Here is a 19,243-nt window from a genome sequence, read left to right on the forward strand (position 1 = left end):
CTCAGAAGAAACTGAGGCACTTTATAAAAAAGTACACTTTTGTCCCTTTAAGGTGCATATTGTTACCTTAAAGGTCCTTATATGTACCAGCATGGTACATATTTGGGCTTTTTTAGAAGTTATCCCCGGGAGACAATCAACACACCGACCAATGAACAAAAGAACTACAAAAGACTACAAAACGTGGCAGACAGAACTTCAAAATAAGAGACATGACAGAACTGAATCATTACAGTACTATATCCCAGTGACAAATTTTGTATCTTTTTTCTAAGAGTGCAGGGAAACCCTCATGATTTTCATGATTGGATTGTATGATGCTGTGTCACAAAGATTTTTCTATAGAGGAAGTTAGATTTGGGAGCAGTAAATTAAAAGACCTCCTAGCAACGATGGTTTTATGAAAAATTAAAAAATAACAGAAAGATCCTGCACACTATAAATCTTGCAAAAGTATCAAAAGTCTTTATTAATCAACAACATTTTGGTGGTGCCATGACCAAGGTATAGGTCTTCCAAAGCACATATTACCTACAGGTGTGCGAGGGTGACTGCTGATCACAGAAAAAAAAGCTTAGAACAGATTATAGATTGTAATCAGGATTCATGAAGGGCAAGCATACACTGATCAGCCATAACATTATGACCACCTGCTTAATATTGTGTGGGTCCCCCTTTTGCCACCAAAACAGTCCTGACCAATCTAGACGATTCTATCAGAACCAGCATTCACTTTTTCCCCGCTTTGCCTTCCTTGGACCACTTTTGATAGGTACTGACCACTGCAGACTGGGAACACCCCACAAGAGCTGCAGTTTTGGAGATGCTCTGACCCAGTCGTATAGCCATCACAATTTGGCCCTTGTCAAAGTCGCTCAGATCCATTTTTCCTGCTTCTAACACATAAACTTTAAGGTAAAACACTTGTCATCATTTTATTGTCTGTTGGAAAATAGGGTCAGTACTTACGCAAGAACTTCTGGCTGCTTGACTCATCCTCGTCCTTAGATGATGGTACTGTGTGACCTGTGACAATGTCGACAGATGTGTGTTGAAATTTATACAGCCCCTTAAATAAAAGGTCAGAATGAAGACACCAACAAAACCCCTACCATAGAGAGTTTTCACCTATGTTACAGTTTGGTCAGTTACTCGGATATGCGGCCATATTGCAAATAAAAAAAGCAGTTTGGCCAACCACAAGCGCCAGTTTTTTTTACTCTTCTCCTTGATTTGTTATAACTTTTGCCAGTCTGTAGTACTCCAAATGTTTTTTCCGGTCTGACCGATTAGTAAAGCCAAAACACGACAGTAACTGAGCAGCAAATTTTTTTTTTTTATGAATTCAGCACTGCAGTCTGGTATATTGTCCAGATGACCTCTAGGCCTACAATCGGTGACTTGTCATTAGCCAAGCATTTTAACACCAACGATAAAAGAGATTGAAGAGGAGGAGAGGTGGAAAGAGGTGAAGAAAGCGTCGCCAGGTACCTTCGAGGACGGTCAACCATGCCGTTTGATAAGAGACCCCGGCAGAATTGCCTGCTAAGCAAGTGTACTCCCCAGCATCCTCAAAGGACACATTCCTCAACTGGAGCACCTCCATCTCCTTGTCTGTGGTGTTAAGGCCAGCAGTCTGGAATAAAACAAGAAAAGCACACCGAGGCCCAGAAATAAGGGGAAGGAAGTTTTTGGGAGTTGTTTCTGGTTGGCTTTAAAAACATTTACAAGCTCCCAAAGCTTTGAAAGACACATAAAGACCTGGCCCAACACCTGCAGCAGGACCAAACAACAATGGCCTACACCTGGGTTCCCCAAATCTTACGCTGGAGGGCAGGAGCACTAGAGTTTAGCTCTACCCTAATCAAACTTACCCACTTGTGATTTTCTAGTGATTATGAAGACCTTGATTAGCTTGCTCAGGTGTGTTTGATCAGGGTTGGAGCTGAACTCTGCAATGCCCGGGCCCTCCAGGGTAAGATTTGGGGAACCCTGGCCTACACCATCACCCTTAATTCACCCACACCAGGATAGCAACATGGAGCACTAACCTGTAGAACCCAAACGACTTCAAGGAAATCAGTGTCATGGGTTGGGTTCTAATCCCAAAAAGGGATAAGCTGGGAGTTTCCATGGCATTTTGAAATAGGAAGACCAAAAGTATTAAAAAGTGTTAACTTTTATATTGTAAAGTGACAGCATTTGGGTGTCTGAGCAATTGACCCCCCGAGTGCTGGAGATGACAAAAAAATCAAATAAAAAACCTTTAGTGTTTAATTTGTAGAGCTTGTAAAAGATGCAACCTTGGGCTGCTGGTCAAATAAAAAACAAAAAGTGCCTTTATGATTTTTTGTTTTTAAATCTAATATTTTTATAGATCACACATGCAATGCTTCTGCTCTGCCATACTGTTAATCATAAAACAAGCACTTTATTTTAACAAATCAGCTAAAAAAATATCTAAAATTATATCAACTGGAATGCGTCTTTACCTTCAGAACTCGGACATAAGGGAGTCCGTCAGGTCCGACATGGCTTCCCCTGACTACGATATGTTTGAGCCACTGTATGTGAGGCCGCTGGTCGTGGTCGCCATACACCTTACATTCAAACTTCACGTCACTACCCACGACAGCGGTCTGGTTTACTGGCCCATGTAGGATGGGCCTGTGTGGAGATCGCTCTACAACACGCACATGAGGGGTTTGTTAGACATGGGTTTAGATGAATTTTTGCTGAATTATTTAGCCTAAAAATGTATGAGATATAACTGACCGACTACGTCAAGCTGATAAGTGTGATTTATGCTCCCATATTCATTTTCCACCAGGCAGGTGTAGTTGCCTTTGTCTGAGGGCACCACCGACTCCATGATTATGGTCCACAAGTGTTCCCTTAGCTGAGAGAGGAAGCAGAGAAGATTTATGATGTTTACATTTTTATAGATTTTTAGTTTGACTACAGGAACTACATGCAAGAGTTTCTGATCTGGCATAGTAAATATGATTCTATAAAGCATAGTTATCACTCTTAATTCTGATTTAGCAGGGCTGTCAACAGTCACGCATTTAGCGTGAGACTTGCGCAATTGACCCCATTCTCACGCTCTCATGCAGGCCAAATTGGTTGCAAGCCCACTGGAGTTTCTTTCTGTGTGACTGCTGCTTGTGAGTCTGCAGAATGCACACACGTCAGTGCCGTTTACATTCAGGTCCAGTTGTGTTAAAAAAAACTGCCACTAGTTTGGGTCGGACTCAGGTCTAATTTTCTCGGGTTTGTCTCGGGTCGGGTCTTTCTTTAAAAAAATATATTTATGCATGTTCGGTTCAGGTATAAAGTGATTCGGGTCATTTCGGGGCGGGTACATTTCTTTGGACCCGAGGAGACCTCTACGATATTGCTAGGAACTATACTCTCATTCTGGCGTAATAATCAAGGACTTTGCTGATGTAACATGGCTGCAGCAGGCGTAGTGATATTATGCAGTGCTAGTCCCTAGCTATTGAAAGTAACCAAGGGGACATTTTCAAGTCAATGCGAACTGCGCGTCTTGAAGTCTTAAGAACAGCGTTACCCTGTAGCCCCCAATGCGCTGTTCTCTACTGAACTCTTTTCCGTTCTTGAGCCAGCGCAGCTTTGGAATGGGGTTTCCCATGGCCTGACATCGGAATTTCACTGTTTTGCTGGCTGGTACAGCATAAGGCTTTTCTGTCATCTTTTCAGGTTGGGTCCATTGAGGTGCCATTGCTACAGCGGACAAAAACTGCATTAATAACAATGACAGATTGATCATTTCATTGTCTACTGGAAAATAGGGTTAGTACTTACGTAAGAGCTTCAGGGTGCTTGACAGATTGTTGTCTTCTGATGACTTATCATCATCCTTACGTGATAGTACTGTGTGACCTGTGAAAAAGTCGACATGATTTGTGTTGAAATTTATACAACCCTTAAATAAAAGCTCATTTCTTGCTACTCATTTTTAAACAGCAGAATCTGGATTGCAGTTTGCTATAATTCAAGCACACAGGTAATGTATTCGGTCTTCAAAGACTGCCGGACAGTGAGGAAACTGTAGGCGTCGGTCCAGGATTCTGCTCAGAACTGAGCCTACGCTTGAATCATACACAAAACCACAAACCCACACAGGGGAGCTGCCTAACAAATTAATCACTAAACCACATTCTACAACATAAAGGGGCTGTTTCCCAGACAAGGTGTAGATTCATTCAGTACTAGGCATTGAGATGTTCTGATGCAGAGATATTGGTCTTGCTAAACGGTTGCTTTTAAAAATTGGACAAAACAAGCATTAAAATAAGCTAAAACAATCTAGAAATCTAGATGTTTCTTGTTTTTTGGCCATTTTAGTAGAAAATATACATCTGTCTAGTCATTCCAAGTTTTATTTAATTTTATGTGGAAAAAATTTAGTGAGTGGGGGGCCTTTAAATATTATTGTGGGCAACTAGGGGGCCTTGAAGTGAAAAAGATTGGGAACCACTGCTTTACATAAATGACATATTTTGATTAAAAACTAGTTTGCAGGTACGGTAAAAGCATCTTTTAATTCGGTCTATTAGTTGCCTTTGATCATACTTCTAGGCCATTTTACCTCATGTACACAACAAAACAAACAAATACCTTGTATAGTCTCTGCAGGATGTGTGTGAGCCAAGGAAAGCTGGGCTAAAACAACCCACAGGAGAAGTATACGCAATGACATTAACATCCTGAAATAGGACATGGCAATGCAGCTAGCCGAGGAGGGTGAGCCCCTTGAAAGACAAATTATGAGAAAACTGCCTCACAATATATCCATAAAAATAATTAAAAATAGATAACTTTTCATATTTCAATAACAACACAATATAGCATCCTTACTCTACTCACGAATTTGGAAAAACAACAGAAGATAATTTTTTAAAAGTCCTAATGTGCCCTATATATAATTCTGTGTACTTTAGTGTGCAAGCTTAAAAACAGATAACGTTATGTTTCTAACACGAGATATAAAGGCACTCACCACTTTGAAGTGACGGATTTATATTTTTAAGCGTTCGCCTAAATCCAGGTGTTGCGGGCAAACCTCCGCAGAAGTTTTAACACTCGCAAGCGCGTCGGTACTGAGAGGAACAGCTACTGTTGTGTTTTCTAAAGAAACGGTTTCTTCTGTCGGGACATTTATACTTTTTTCTCTTTCACTCACTTCCAGGATTTCAGGATTCTGTGGGCGGAACATTGCATCCCACTGTAAACTCATGATAACATACCACAACTCAAAAAAAAAAAGCTAAACATGTCGCATATCTTTGGAATGCTGAGATTTTTTTTTATATTAGAATGATTTAAACAAGATACAATCAACACAGCAGGTACAATTAGTGTCCCTTTTAGGCGGTTTATTTTTTAGCTTTTTACAGGAATAGTAAACTCACATCCATCCATACGGCTTCAGCAGTTTTTATTTTACGGCTTCAGTAGTAACAACATATAAACAAACGGCTTTCGTGGAACAAACGCAACTTCCGGGACAATTTGCAAAGTATTAATAACGACTTTTAGAGTTTATTTAACAAGCAAAATAAACAAAAAGTAGATTACCTTAGTTCAAATCATAGCTAAAGCGTATCAAACTATAGTGAGTGTAGTTTGTTGTGTAAAATATGTACTATAAAATGTATAAATCTGCTGCCAAACCTTCCTTCTGTGATCCATGATCGCCATGCCCTCGTCTTTGAGAAACAAAACATGTTATTTTCCACTAGGTATTTGTTCCAGAGTTTAGGTTTAGTCAGACCATTAAACAGAGACCGGAAGCTAAATTCCGCCCGCGACAACGCATATGCGTCTGATGAAACCGCAAACTGTGGAAACACGTGCACAAAATAATACTTAAAAAGGTATAGTTCGCCCATAAATTAAAATTCTGTCATCATTTTCTCACCCTTATGTTGTTACAAGCCTGTATACGTTTCTTTGTTCTGATGAACACAAAAGAAGATATTTTGAGAAATGTTTGTAACCAAACTGTTTGTGGACCCCATTTACTTCCATAGAATTATTTTTTCTTACTATGGAAGTGAATGGGGTCCACGAATGGTTTTGTTTCAAACATTTCTTAAAATATCTTCCTTTGTGTTCATCAGAACAAATAAATTTATACAGGCTTGTAACGAGTAATTGTAGGGTAGGTGCCATTCTTTCCCGACGCGTCCTGGCCAGGATTTTGGGTGCGTCTTCCGGAAGTTGTATTTGTCGACCGCATACGTCATAGAGGATTATTATTAGTATTACAAAAAAAGCAACCATTACATTTTAAGGTAAGAATGAAACTATGATTGTATGTCTTATGTTTTTAACTGAATGGTTTTAAAATCCTGGCCAGGAAGAATGGCACGTATGGTCACCCTAGTAAATTATGACAGAATTTTCATTTTTGGGTGAACTACCCCTTTAAATGACAAAAGTTTCTCTTATCTCCAGTGTTATACTTTATTTGATCTTAATACAAATTACAGAAATTCAGCAGGGTTTGACTAATACAGAATATAGCTGTCAAACTGACATGTTATGTAATAGCTCCATCCTCCTGATTTTAAAAACTACCATGCATCGCAGTCCAGGAAGGTTGAATTACACTGAAATAAGCAAAACTGTTTAAAATGAAATGACAAAGCATATAACAATGTATAGAAATTATAGTAACAAAAAAAGCCATATTCCTCAATCAGTATCAAATACAGAAGCAAAGATATAAAAAAAATCTGTTCACAGGCCAGCAGTGACAAATAAAGGCTCTGCACAAATATATACTGTATTACGCATGATAAAGCCACAGTCAGCAGTCACATTCAGAAAAACACTTTATAAAAGACCATTTAAAGGTTTTTGGCAGCCAAACATTTTAAAGGACGTTTACATATCAAGCATTGGACAAAATAATGTTCTTGAGACAACAGTAGACGGCACATGAACAGAGAATATCAATAAGCTCAAGGTCACATGACAATCGACAGGTTTGTAGGTAGTTTTGTCTTTTAAAGCTGCTCTGTGAAGAGACCATCGTCTGGCGGTCACGGAAGACAGACAGCGGTGAGTGTATGTGGTTATCTGACGCTTTGAGACATATGCAGTGGGGTCAACATCTCCTCAAAAATCGCCCCTTTCACATTTGAGCCCCGAAGGTTCGCCTCTTGAAGGTCACAGCCTGAGAGGTCACAGTTCTGCATGATTACAAAGGAAAATAAAATATTAGGGAGTTTACAGATGTTTGCTTGTAAAAGGTTTGTACCACAACGTGTAAATTTGGTGGATGATTCCCAGATTGTTCTGAGGGTTTTAAAGTGTTGCTATGTTTTACCCACCCATTCTGGTCTCTAATGGTGTGTTCACACCAGACACAAATGAATCGAATAAATCGTACTCTTCGCCCTTAGTTGGGCGCTTGAACATTTTGAGTTAACTCGTGACCTCGTGTCATACAGCGACAATGATTTTGTCCTCCATTGTTGTTTCGTATTTCTGCCTCTGCTCTGTACGTCGTAATCACGTCACTACTTGAGCAAGCTCCTGATTGGTTAACGCGGCACGAATATTCGCTAAAGTTCAGATATTTTAACTCGCGTTTTGTGCAAATCATGCTGCCTCATTCGGGCGAATCGCTGGATGTCTATTGCGTCTTTGCATTGACTTAACATATAAATCACTCGCAGTTAATGCTTCATTTGCATCTGGTGTGAACGCACCTTAAGACATATTGGTTTGGTTTGAAAATTAAAGATCCAGTCACCTCCAAATCAGTCCCTGCCAGTGTGGCCCCCCGTAAGTTACAGTTCTTCAGTTTGGCATTTTTTAACGTGGCAACACGAAGGTTTATCCCGGTCATCTGACTGCCCTCCATATCAACACCCTTCAGATTTGCACCTGTGAGATCAGAATGACATACATTACGTGATGAAAACATATGATCAAATTTCAGTTTCACACATGCCACGTGCTTTACCCTCCAGATTTGCTTTAAGCCCGGCAGGATCTTCGAAATTGCAGCCTTTAAGTGATGCCCCTTCTGCATTGGTGCAAAGCATTTTTACTCCCTGTAAATTGGCTCCCTATGAACAACAAAAACTACATCACATCTTTGCAAGAATAATGAATCGTCATCAGATCACAAAGAGAAAATCTTACATCTAGATTAGCATTAGAAAGGTCCGCCCTCTCCAGGTTGGTACCACAGAGGTTGGCATGCGTGAGGTTACAGTGACTGAGATTGGCCATCTTAAAGTTAATATAGCGCAGGTCAAGCCGCGAAAGATCTGCCCCGCTGAAATTTAGACCCTAGGAGGAAAAAACTGATCTCAGATAAACCCGACACAACAATATAGCACAATCAAAGCGATTAAGGTATTTATTCGGTTTTGTTTTACCTGACAACGGAGTTCCGATTTAGTTGGCGTGGCAAGCAGGAAACGCACAAATTCTTTTCTGGAGATGGGCGAGTGGTCATCGGGAGGCTGGGAATTCTGAGATAGGAGAGAATATTATTGATCATGATTTTTTTATCGCCATATACTATAAAACTCATATAAATGAAATTCGTTACCTTAATAACAACTTCAAGTTGCTCAGCAAGCCGCTCGATTCCAAAGAAACGGGCTTCTTCAAGCACACCTGAACAAAGTATTCACATGCAAACTTACTGTAACAGGGATCATCGCCATATAATAATTTATTATAAGCAAAATTGTTGTTTAAAAATAACTGAATTAATGATTCACACGCGAATGAAGCGATTACACTCAAACTGTTCAAATGGCAAATTAGGCGCTGTAGACGCGATTTTGACGCCTCAAACGCGTCTTGTGTAAACCCACGGTAAGACAACATAGTGACAAAACGCACTCTATAGAGCAGTTTGTCCGTTTAGGGCTGCTGTAGAAACATGGCGGCACAAAATGACAACTTCCATTTAAGGGGACCTGCAGTGTATATACTGTAGATAAAATTGCTCATTCTTAGGTAATAAAAACAATATAGTTGATGTTGTTAGGTCTTTATACACCACTGATAATAAAGTTATGGATATTATATTGCATATCTGTAAAGAAGTTTTTAAAACTACTAAATATGTTGCATCATTCTTACCCAATAGATTGATGCCGTCATTAATGATGATCTGTCCATGTCTCAGGTAATTCAGTATGGGTTCAAAGTAATCTGGACTGCGATCGATAAGATATGCACCTTGCTCGTCTTGTTTGTTTCCCCAAACATCTGCCTCACAAAATTCAGATAAAAGCAAAACTGAAAATTATAAACCTAAAGCTGTAACCTAAAAAACTGATTTTAAACATTTAATAGAAAAACAATGTCATGTTTGTGACTCACCCTTGTCTCTGAACATGTGGGCCAACATGCTCTCTGCCTCTTTCACCAAAGTACTTCTGAAAAGACATAAATGGTATTAAATGTGCTTCTGTATAGCTCAGTGGTATAGCATTGCGTTAGCAGCCCAAAAGGTCACTGGTTCGAATCCAGGGATGACAAATACTGATTAAAAAATGTATACCTTGTAATGCACTGTAAGTAATAAATGTAAATGTAATATAAATGCACCGCTCTGCCAGTGTTTGTTTAGTTGTGATTCAGATTATTGATTATTTTGCACTAGCAGGATTACTTAAGATTGTTTTGAGATTACCGGGTGGTGGTGAATCTTCTCCCCCCTACATTTAGGGTTATCCAGTCTGTGTGAGTCCATGAGTGAAACTCGTGTGCACCTTCTGAATTATTTGGTGCATCTGTAGACAATAATTCAATTAAAAAAGATAAGAAATGAAATAAGAAAAATACAAACAAAGTGAAAGGGAGATTGCTTCAAACTTACCAACAAAGAAATCTCCTTCAGATACATAGAGGACATCATCATCTCTATTACAAGGATAAAGATTACAGACCAAATTTTAATTTCATTGTCATTTCTATAACTGATGTACTGATGATAATGTATACATATGGTCATGTATACATAAGAAAGATAATGTATATATTAATGTACACATAAGAAAACTAGTGCAGAATTGAATGCTTCATACCTGACAAGAGCTACATCATCAATTAGACCACCTTTCCCATTGTATATGTTGGTAGCTTTGATTCCAAATTTTGTGCTTGCAACTGACAGCAAATCAGCCAGAGTGCCATAAACTGCCACTACCTGGTATACAAGCCATGTAGTCAACAAAAATGCTTTAAATTCTGCAATAGAAAGATAACGGGTAACAAAACGTTTACCTTTCCATTGTGCGAGGTTCCATTTACAAACAGCGTCACTCGCTTCATATCTAAGACTGTAATGTGGCTCCTCAGAATTTATTTGTGTTGTTTTAAACTAAAGTTAATGTTAAAATTACAAAGCATTTCCGCCTACTACAGAAGACTATTTACTTCCGTTATGATGTCAGCCAATCAGCAGGCTAGAAACAAAGCGGAAGTAGGGCCGTTTAAAAGAACAAGAGAATAGAGTGGCGAACAACGTGAAGTATTTGAATCAAGTGGGCGGTGTTAGCGGCCCAAAACTTCTCACTGATTGGTCATGTACAACGAAGAGTGGTCACGTGGTACGCTTGACTACTCGAAAACGTTTGTTTGTGAACAACAGGTAAATCATTAAAATGTTTGTGCTTGTATTTTTTTTATAAATACTGGGTTGTACGAATTGTATTAGCATACGTCTTGTGATATGAAGGTTATTCTAGCCGTTTCTCAATCCGAAGGATACAGCCTCCGTTGGTCGCATAAGCAGGCTGCATACGACATCAAGCCGTAACTGAGCATTACATTCGCAATTCATAAGCATGTTACAAAAATTTACGATTAACTAAAATAATAGTCAATTTATAATTGTTAATATTTTGAAATAAGACCGTCTTGATGCCGTAGACAGACTACAAATGCGACCTCCGAAAGATGCAGCCTTCGGGTTGAGAAACGGCCATAAGTTTTTGGCCACTTTAGTAAGTGCGCAAAACCGATTGATTGTGACGACAAAGTACCGCGAGAGCGATCTGATAGAAGACTGCTCCATAAGCTCTGCAATCGCTCTCGCGGTATTTTGATGCCACACGGTCTGCGCAGAGCTGCAAGAAGTCAAACACATCTATTTATCAGCTCGAAATTTAGCACAGGCGCGCTTATTGTTTTTTTTTTTTAAGTCCAGCTGCTTTTGTACTTAACAATATCAACAATTTAAATATGTATTAGTTAATTATGAGTATTTTAAAACGTGTTTATTTCCAGCCACAAAGTCACACCAATTCAATGTGACAAAACTCTAGCAGTTTTAAAAACCACTGTTAATACGTCAGCAGCATACAAAACCCCACCTCTGTTTGGATTGTGTTAACAGACCAGATAACCATTTTTCAGCATTAATTTATTTAACATACTGAATTTACAAAATTAAAAGAAAAAGCAACATTAAAGAAACAGGTTTGTACATTTTAGTCCTTTTTGTCATTTATTTTTTGTTTCTTTTTTTAAATATTTTTGAATAGCAATCCACTGTACACAAGGCTTATGATTTTTCTATATCTTAAAATAAAAAAAATACAACCAGGATGCTCTGACTTTCCAATGACGACACTGCAAGTAAGGCGAATCTTAGGTTAGACAAATTGGACTTGAATGCAACCCTGCTACCACATCCCATTAAGACAGCAAATCTCCTTTGACAGAAATCTGCCAGAAGAAGTGTCAGCGTCTAAATCCATTTGGCCGCCCTCTGCCTTAATTTACACCGAAATAACACACAGTCTCAGTCATTCTGTTCATGCATTAATGCAGATTTTGAGAAATGGTGTCATATTTTACAGTGGAATGGGGTCACAATGATGAAAAGCCTTAAAAATTCAAAAACACTAGCCGGATGACTTCTTTTTTAAAGCTTCAGTCAGTTGCTCTGCTTAAAGAGTTAGAAATGTGTAATTGATTCAAACGTTGAGTGGATGTTTGCATGAATTTCTGTGTGGTAACTTGACATTAATGAATAGGAAAAATTCGATAACTTAAAGCTGAGAAAAATAATTCTCAAGCAATTTTTTTAACAAAAAGAGTAAACAGTACAACCCTTTAACATAAACCGCTTCCACATTAAAATGTTCTGTATACTAAGAATAACACTTGTCAACATCTCAAGCAGCTATAATTCTAGCTACGTCCTGTGTAATTCATAATTCGGTACACAATATGTATTTCCCTTGAGCTAGAGCGGTTTCAGCATTGAGACGATCAAGGGAAAGGACACAAATAATAAACACGTTATAGTGTCCATTACAGTGAATTGTTGTAGTGATGCCTTTTTCTATTGTATATGTTTGCCATTATTGCCCCAAAACAATAAAAATACTATTTCGACTTTGACTAAAGACTCCCACATGTTGTTATCTACATTTAAGAAAGTTACCGATCTCTTCAGTTTTGGAATGAAATTCTTACAACAGAGTAAAACATTCACCTTCATGTTTTTCATTAGAATAGATATGACAATATTATACAGGGCGGTGTAAATAGTGTAATAAATATTTAAGCGCTGACTTTAAGCATCGGCTTCAAATGAAACAATAGTTAACAGCATTGACTGATGCCCTGCAAAGCTTTCGTCGTGTTTGATGGCCGTAAATGTGTGCGAGGATGTCCCGGCCGAACCCCGTCCTAGTCCCGGCAGGTGTCCGAATGAGAACCTGGACAAGTAAGGTGTAGGAGGGAGAGAAGAAAGAACAGAGGAAGGCCAAGCGAGGAAAGGAGTGGGATGAAAAACCGCTGAGATGAGGGAGGATGGTACCCTTTACCCCCATTTAAAATGTCTTCCTATGGATGGCACGAGCACGATCTTCCTCGTATTCCTTCTTGGAGACCCACATTTTCTTAAAGGTGTCGAGTGAAGCCAGGATAGATCCCCTAAATGAGGCATAATGGGAAAGGTGAATGTGGATGACAACCTCAGCATCTGTATTTTTTTTTAACCACGTGTACCTTGCTAGCCAATTGCAAGCCCCAATATATATATATTAAACTAATGTCAAAATATAGTCAGGCATGTATATATACTACATTCTTACCCTATCCAAGTGGAGTAAAGTCTCTCCTGTGGTGCTGATATCTATAAAACAAGGAAAAGTAATTTTATTAGCAAAACAGTTCAATTTACCGTAAAATAATAAATGATCATTTATCAGTCATGGCCTCACCTTAATTTTAACATCTTTGGGTGCAAGTTTCTTCACTTCGCTTAACAACCTATCTCCAAAACCTGCAAGACGGAAGTAAATAGCTAGGGTTGAGTTTCGGTTATCATTTGCAGGAGAACTGAGAGATGACAAATGACGGTTTACCTTTCAGTAATGTTGAGCCTCCAGACAGCACTATGTTAGAGAAGAGGGTGCGTCGCAGGTCCATGTCTGACTTTTGAATGGCAAAAGCCAGCACCTCGTGAATGCCCTCACTCTCATCTCCAATCAGATCAGGCCTGAAGAGGAGCTCTGGAGCTCTGAACCGCGCCGGACCGATCTGTGGGAGATCAATAGTTGTGAGTACAACCAGTTGGTAAAATAACACATGAATTGATTACTTAGCAAGCTGGAAATGTTTTCCCACTTACATCTAGAGTGCTTCCATCGGGGAGTGCGTATTGTGCTTTCTCAGTTTCTAGAGTTTCATCTTTTTGAGGGTTGAGGGAAAGGTAGCAGGCTCTCTGAAAAATACAAGTTTTATACAGTTACCGTTCTCTAAAAATTTTTTTTAGATTAAATTTGTAAAGCTTCATACCTCCTTGATGGTGCGCACGACCTCAAACTCTGCTGAGGTGTGAAAATCGTAGCCTTCCTTGCGCAGGAGCAGGCGGAGGTAACGAGAAACATCACGCCCGGCGATGTCCACGCGCATTATGGAATGCGGGATTGCGAATCCTTCGTAAATTGGGACGGCGTGCGTCACCCCATCACCGGCGTCCAGGACCACACCTGTGGTTCGACCTGTGGCATATCTGTCAGGCAGGAAGTAGATTTATGTGAGGGAGATGTATCTGGAAGAAAAACAACATGATGAAAAAATCTCTGTACTCACAAACTGAGCACTGCCTGCATGGAGATGAACAGCGCGGGGACGTTAAAGGTCTCAAAGAAAACCTCTGCCGCCCGTTCTCGGTTTTTACTGGGGTTCAGTGGTGCTTCAGTCAGTAGTACAGGATGCTAAGATAAAAGTGAGACAAAAAAACGTTAACGTCTCTGAGAGATGTAGTGTCAAAATAATAGGTAAAAGCACACGGCTTCACCTCTTCAGAAAAGGTCTGCAGCTGTTCCTTTGAGTACACGTACTGCCAGATGCGCTCCATATCGTTCCAGTCTTTCACAATTCCGTGTTCCATAGGATAGCGTACGGACAAAAGCCCCCTGTGCTCCTGCAAATAGGATACACACAAAACAGTATTATTAAACTTTTATGTTCTCATAACACATCATAAAAATAAAAAATTTGAAGTCTGAAAAACTTAAAGGCAAAATATTTAATTTGAGCATGGAATGATGGGAATTGTAGTCTGGCGATTGGACAAATCATGTGCATGGATGTGCTTTCGCAATACTATGATGTCATATGCCGTTCAGTCTGCGCATGGCTGCATGAGGTCGACTGCAGTACAAGTGGTCCTATGAACACTTTTTAAAACTGCGAATTTTTTTGGATGTAAACGTTGTTGAAAACATTTGGGATAATTCAAGTATGTCAAAAAAATATATAACCCTCTGCTAGCAGTTTTTGTATATTTTAATGCAGAAATTATACATATTGTGCCTTTAATGGAGACAGAGTACTTGGTTTATACCTCAGCTTTAGGTCCTATGAACATATCACCCTCAAGAGCGCCAGCCATCACCCGGACATGCTTGGGTCGTCCCACACTAGAGATAATTCAAAAAAGTTAATACACTTGCTAAATAACATACGTAATGCATTTATTCTTGACTACTGTTTACAATAAAAGCTTAGATTTATGCAATAACAACAATATAAATTCTTACTAATTTGGGAAGCAGTATTTGGGGATCTGATCTCCAGCAAAGCCAGCTTTGATTACACCAGAACCCTGTGGAAGATAGTGAGGAAGAGAGATCAGCATAGGTAATACAATATAAACTTCAAAAAGTAGTCCACAAAAAAAAATGGGGCCCTTTGACTTTTTTATAGTAGAAATAAAAATTACTATGGTCAAGTCAATGAGGACCATTTTACTCAGATACAGAATGCGTTTAAAAATGAATCATCTACTGTGTGATCTTAAATCTGCTTGTTATAACTTGAGTCATGAGACTGAGCTCGAGGGGACAACAAGAAACACAACTCAACAAACTGATATTTGCTCTAAATTTCGACAAATCAATGCAAATTAATAGGAGAAAGTAATTTTATAGTAACGAGTGTCACATAGCAAAATATAGCTGCTGTAAAAAAGGCGGGGTCACAGCCGGTCATCTTAACAACAACTTCATCCAAAATCCGCTTTTAATTTGACAGACAGCCTTTGACAGCCATGCATATTGCAGTGTGTGATTAATATAAACAATGTACTTTAATTAATTTAAACATTGAACAATACATTTGTATAATCAGTAAACAACTGACAGCACAGCTCTACATTGATGCATCATTCCGATTAGCTAATGCCAGCTAATACAAATCAATCCAGACAAATACAACCATCTGTTCAGTTATTTTTTCCACGGTTACATTTATTAGCGTGTTTAGACGTGCATCAGACTGTATACATTTTAAAAGAATATAATTTTATGAATCCCAGACACATATTAGCACCGGTCGGCTAGCCCAGGCTTTGACACCATAGGACACAATGGTATTAGCTTTAGCCCGTTAGCATAGACTGGGTGTGGAAGGCTGACATCATACTCACATTATCAATTACAACCGGCTGGTTTGCTATAATATCATACGACTCCATAATCAGCCTGCGCTTGGGTGCGTTATTCGGTCAAAACAGATAGCAAGAAGTACGCGTTTTATAATTTTCTGTTCATGTAAATAAAAAACAACCGTCGCTGCTTGGGCAGTAAAAACCGCAGGCTGAGCGGTGATGCGTCAACCGAACCTAACGGTGCAGGGAGCCAATCAAACCCACGTAACAGATCGGTGACTGGCAGAATTGTAACCAATAGACATGCGGGAAAACTGGTCGTAGGCGGGATATGAAAACCTAGAGGATTCTTCGGCCTTTTCTTAATCCGAAGGCTGCAGGCTGCGGAGGTCGCATATGCAGGCTGCACACGTCACCAAGTCTGGTTTATTTAAGTTAACTGAGAATTACATTCGCAAGTCATGAGAAAATCACAACAATTTAAGATTAACTAAGAATAAAAGTGAACTTTAAATTGTTAATATTTAAAACAAGACAAATTTAGATGACGTATGCAGCCTTCAAATGCCACCTCCGGATGCTGCAGTCTTCTGATTGAGAAACGGCCTTCATGACGCGGACACAAAAATCTGTAAATTTGTAACATGTTTCATTTTATAGTTTTTGATAATTTTATTACTATGTTGTTTTTTTTCATATGTGTATGTTTGTTCCTGAAGTGAAATTAAAATATTTAATCGTTAATATTTACGTGTATATAAAATATTTAGATTATTGAATTATCAAATCCCATTTATGTTTTTTTATGCAAATACTCTCTCTCAAAATTAAATAATAATAAGAACCTTTTTTTTAAATCGAAACAATTCAATCACATTAAGGGACTTTTATTTTAACACACGGAAGTGCCTCGCCAGGAAGCTGTTCTTCATAAGGTTGTTGTTCTGTCCTCCGTGAAACTGAAAGTGTCAGATCAGCAAAAGATCAACAATCAAACGCCCATCAGAAAGCCTACTGAATCTTTTCAAAAACTCCGGATCGCAGAGGTGTGTGTCCAAACTTGAGTTTATTTGATGGCTATTATTGCTTGATTTATAAGTTTCTGTTTGTTAACGACAGGTAATACTAAAATAATAAAGTCCATTGCTTTCGAGCTGAGGGAGTCACAAAAACTGTTATATAACACAGCCAAACTTACCATAAAATTGACTTTACTAAACACGAAACAGGGAATGAGTATAGTTTGTGGCGGCTCACGTGACCTACATTAATTCTACAATAAATAAATGTTACGTATCGTGAGAAATAGTTTGATGTATGAATCTACAGTAATAATTGTAAATACAGTAAAACTTTCATAGCTGCTACTGTATTGTAACTATGTGTATTGAACTGCTTGTCCAGGTATTATACATTGAGCCAGCTCTGGCTTACACATGGTTGAGTTGGAGACAGTGGATATAACCTGACAAAAGATGGCATGTGTAGATGAACCACCAGAGAAGTGAGTTCCTGTTTCTTTAATTTTTAAAAAAATACTGAGCATTATAATAATGTTGGCACCTCTCCAATGCCAGGCATTGCTGGGTGTGTTTTGCCACTGAAAAGGAGGACCGTGCTGCAGAATGGGTGAGCCCGTGTCGCTGTAAGGGTTGTACAAAGTGGATCCATCAGACTTGCTTACAGCGATGGCTCGATGAGAAACAGAAGGGCAACAGCGGTGGAGCTGTGAGCTGCCCACAATGTGGAACAGAATATCGGATAGTTTTTCCCAAAATGGGTGAGCAGTTGCACTTCACCTTTTTGAAGACACCTGTCATGCATTCTCATTTACAGTCATGCATTTGGCAGGGAGTTTTATCTAAAGCAAATTTCAGCGATGCAAGCTATACATTTTATCAGTATACATGTCCTTTGAGCCTGCTGATAACTGAGAAAGTGTTAAACGTGTGCTTGTTTCATTTTTCGTTCCAGGGCCTGTGGTCTACTTCCTTCAGCAGGTCGATAGAGCTCTATCTCGGGTCAGCCCATTCGCTGCGGCTGGAGTCGTTGTGGGCACTGTCTATTGGTCAGCCGTCACCTATGGTGCCGTCACAGTTATGCAGGTGCGTTAATTTCGGAAGAGAAGGGGCCTGGACACGATTTTTTAACACTTTTTTATAATTGTTGTTATTTTTTTAGGTTGTGGGCCATAAGAAGGGTTTAGATGTGATGGAGCGTGCAGACCCTCTCTTCCTGCTCATGGGTTTGCCCACCATTCCTGTCATGCTGGTACTGGGAAAAATGATACGCTGGGAGGATTACATTGTGCGGATGTGGCAGCGTCATTCATCCAAACTTCAGATCTTTAGTGGGCTTGTCCCTGGTATGTAGAAGAAAATGTGGTTCTTTGTCTTAATTATACTCAAAAGTGCATGACAAAGAAGTGATTGTTTTATGTATGTATTGGTTTGTGCAGGAATGGGGCGTCCTCTGCCCCGGGTCCCAGCGGAGGGTAGTTACGGCGGAGACCATCTCTCTGTATCTCGCACCCTGTGCGGTGCTCTGATCTTCCCCTCTATCGCCAACCTGGTTGGCCGTCTTCTGTTCCGAAGAGTCACGTCTAACCTACAGCGGACTATCCTGGTGAGTCAAGGCATAATATTATGACATCAGCACGTTACAACCATGACGCTTAATGGAGTTTTCCTTTTCCAGGGTGGCATTGCCTTCGTTGTGATCAAGGGTGTGCTTAAAGTGTATTTTAAACAGCAGCAGTACCTCACCCAGGCCAACAGACACATCCTGAATTATCCCGAACCGGAGAGAAGAGCAGACGGCACTGTTGAAAGCGGCAACGACGACAGTGGCAATGAATGAAGACCATGCACTCGTGGCAAACAAATCAACAAATGCACTGTAGTATAGGATTCTCCATTTGTTCAGAATTGAAAATCCACAATTGCAGATGTTTTAAAGACATTGTACTTCTGTTTTTCAAGGCCCTAATTCTGTGTTCAAATGCACTCACTTTGCTACATATTCATTGGTGAACCCAAGAATTGCTGGGACATTGTCTTCTCTGTGAGATGCTGGTTTTATTGGGCTGTTAAAGTGCCTGTAATAGCAAAGTACAGCGTTAGATGGCGCCAAATGTAAGGGTAGTAATATTGCACTGTGCACTTGTGTGGCCTGTGAAGAAATGCATTTAATTTAGACTGATGACATACCAGCATAGTCACCATATTGCAATATAATTTATTGATTTTGAATGACGTTATCACACACTGGCTCTTTAAAAAAATATCTAGAAAAATAAAGACAACATATAACGAACAATAA

At 39.4% G+C, this 19,243-nt stretch overlaps 4 protein-coding genes across 7 annotated transcripts; 1 reads left to right on the plus strand and 3 right to left on the minus strand.

Moving 5' to 3' along the window:
• Positions 1-441: 441 nt before the first annotated feature.
• Positions 442-5,221, minus strand: LOC135744061 (fibroblast growth factor receptor 1-A-like). Of its 3 annotated transcripts, none has more exons than XM_065262034.1 (9): positions 5,027-5,221; positions 4,645-4,778; positions 3,829-3,906; positions 3,575-3,747; positions 2,776-2,899; positions 2,493-2,683; positions 1,492-1,636; positions 970-1,026; positions 442-893 (listed from the first exon to the last, which is right to left on the minus strand). In XM_065262034.1, the coding sequence occupies exons 2-9, from the start codon at positions 4,745-4,747 to the stop codon at positions 730-732; spliced, it is 1,035 nt and encodes a 344-aa protein (XP_065118106.1). In that variant the 5' UTR covers positions 4,748-4,778; positions 5,027-5,221; the 3' UTR covers positions 442-729. The 3 variants fall into 3 exon arrangements, with proteins under 3 accessions (XP_065118106.1, XP_065118097.1, XP_065118090.1); XM_065262025.1 differs by having other exon boundaries at positions 442-896; XM_065262018.1 differs by having other exon boundaries at positions 442-908.
• A 1,249-nt stretch (positions 5,222-6,470) lies between these two features.
• On the minus strand, positions 6,471-10,530 carry kctd9b (potassium channel tetramerization domain containing 9b). 2 transcript variants are annotated; one of them, XM_065261979.2, is made up of 12 exons: positions 10,294-10,530; positions 10,095-10,216; positions 9,887-9,930; positions 9,701-9,800; positions 9,388-9,443; positions 9,145-9,273; positions 8,603-8,670; positions 8,427-8,522; positions 8,188-8,337; positions 8,006-8,111; positions 7,793-7,926; positions 6,471-7,226 (listed from the first exon to the last, which is right to left on the minus strand). In XM_065261979.2, exons 1-12 carry the CDS (start codon positions 10,339-10,341, stop codon positions 7,110-7,112), a joined length of 1,170 nt encoding a protein of 389 aa, XP_065118051.1. In that variant the 5' UTR covers positions 10,342-10,530; the 3' UTR covers positions 6,471-7,109. The 2 variants fall into 2 exon arrangements, with proteins under 2 accessions (XP_065118051.1, XP_065118055.1); XM_065261983.2 differs by lacking the exon at positions 10,095-10,216.
• An 887-nt stretch (positions 10,531-11,417) lies between these two features.
• actr1b (actin related protein 1B) lies at positions 11,418-16,162 on the minus strand. Its single transcript, XM_065261987.2, has 11 exons — positions 15,962-16,162; positions 15,075-15,139; positions 14,879-14,954; positions 14,330-14,455; positions 14,122-14,246; positions 13,825-14,041; positions 13,658-13,750; positions 13,392-13,566; positions 13,248-13,309; positions 13,119-13,159; positions 11,418-12,957 (listed from the first exon to the last, which is right to left on the minus strand). Exons 1-11 carry the CDS (start codon positions 16,007-16,009, stop codon positions 12,855-12,857), a joined length of 1,131 nt encoding a protein of 376 aa, XP_065118059.1. The 5' UTR covers positions 16,010-16,162; the 3' UTR covers positions 11,418-12,854.
• Positions 16,163-16,831: 669 nt separating this feature from the next.
• On the plus strand, positions 16,832-19,243 carry marchf5l (membrane-associated ring finger (C3HC4) 5, like). The gene is made up of 7 exons (XM_065261964.1): positions 16,832-16,968; positions 17,327-17,426; positions 17,500-17,702; positions 17,897-18,027; positions 18,104-18,287; positions 18,381-18,547; positions 18,620-19,243. Exons 2-7 carry the CDS (start codon positions 17,398-17,400, stop codon positions 18,779-18,781), a joined length of 876 nt encoding a protein of 291 aa, XP_065118036.1. The 5' UTR covers positions 16,832-16,968; positions 17,327-17,397; the 3' UTR covers positions 18,782-19,243.

This window comes from Paramisgurnus dabryanus, chromosome 10 (genome assembly GCF_030506205.2).
Source record: "Paramisgurnus dabryanus chromosome 10, PD_genome_1.1, whole genome shotgun sequence".
NCBI lineage: Eukaryota > Metazoa > Chordata > Actinopteri > Cypriniformes > Cobitidae > Paramisgurnus > Paramisgurnus dabryanus.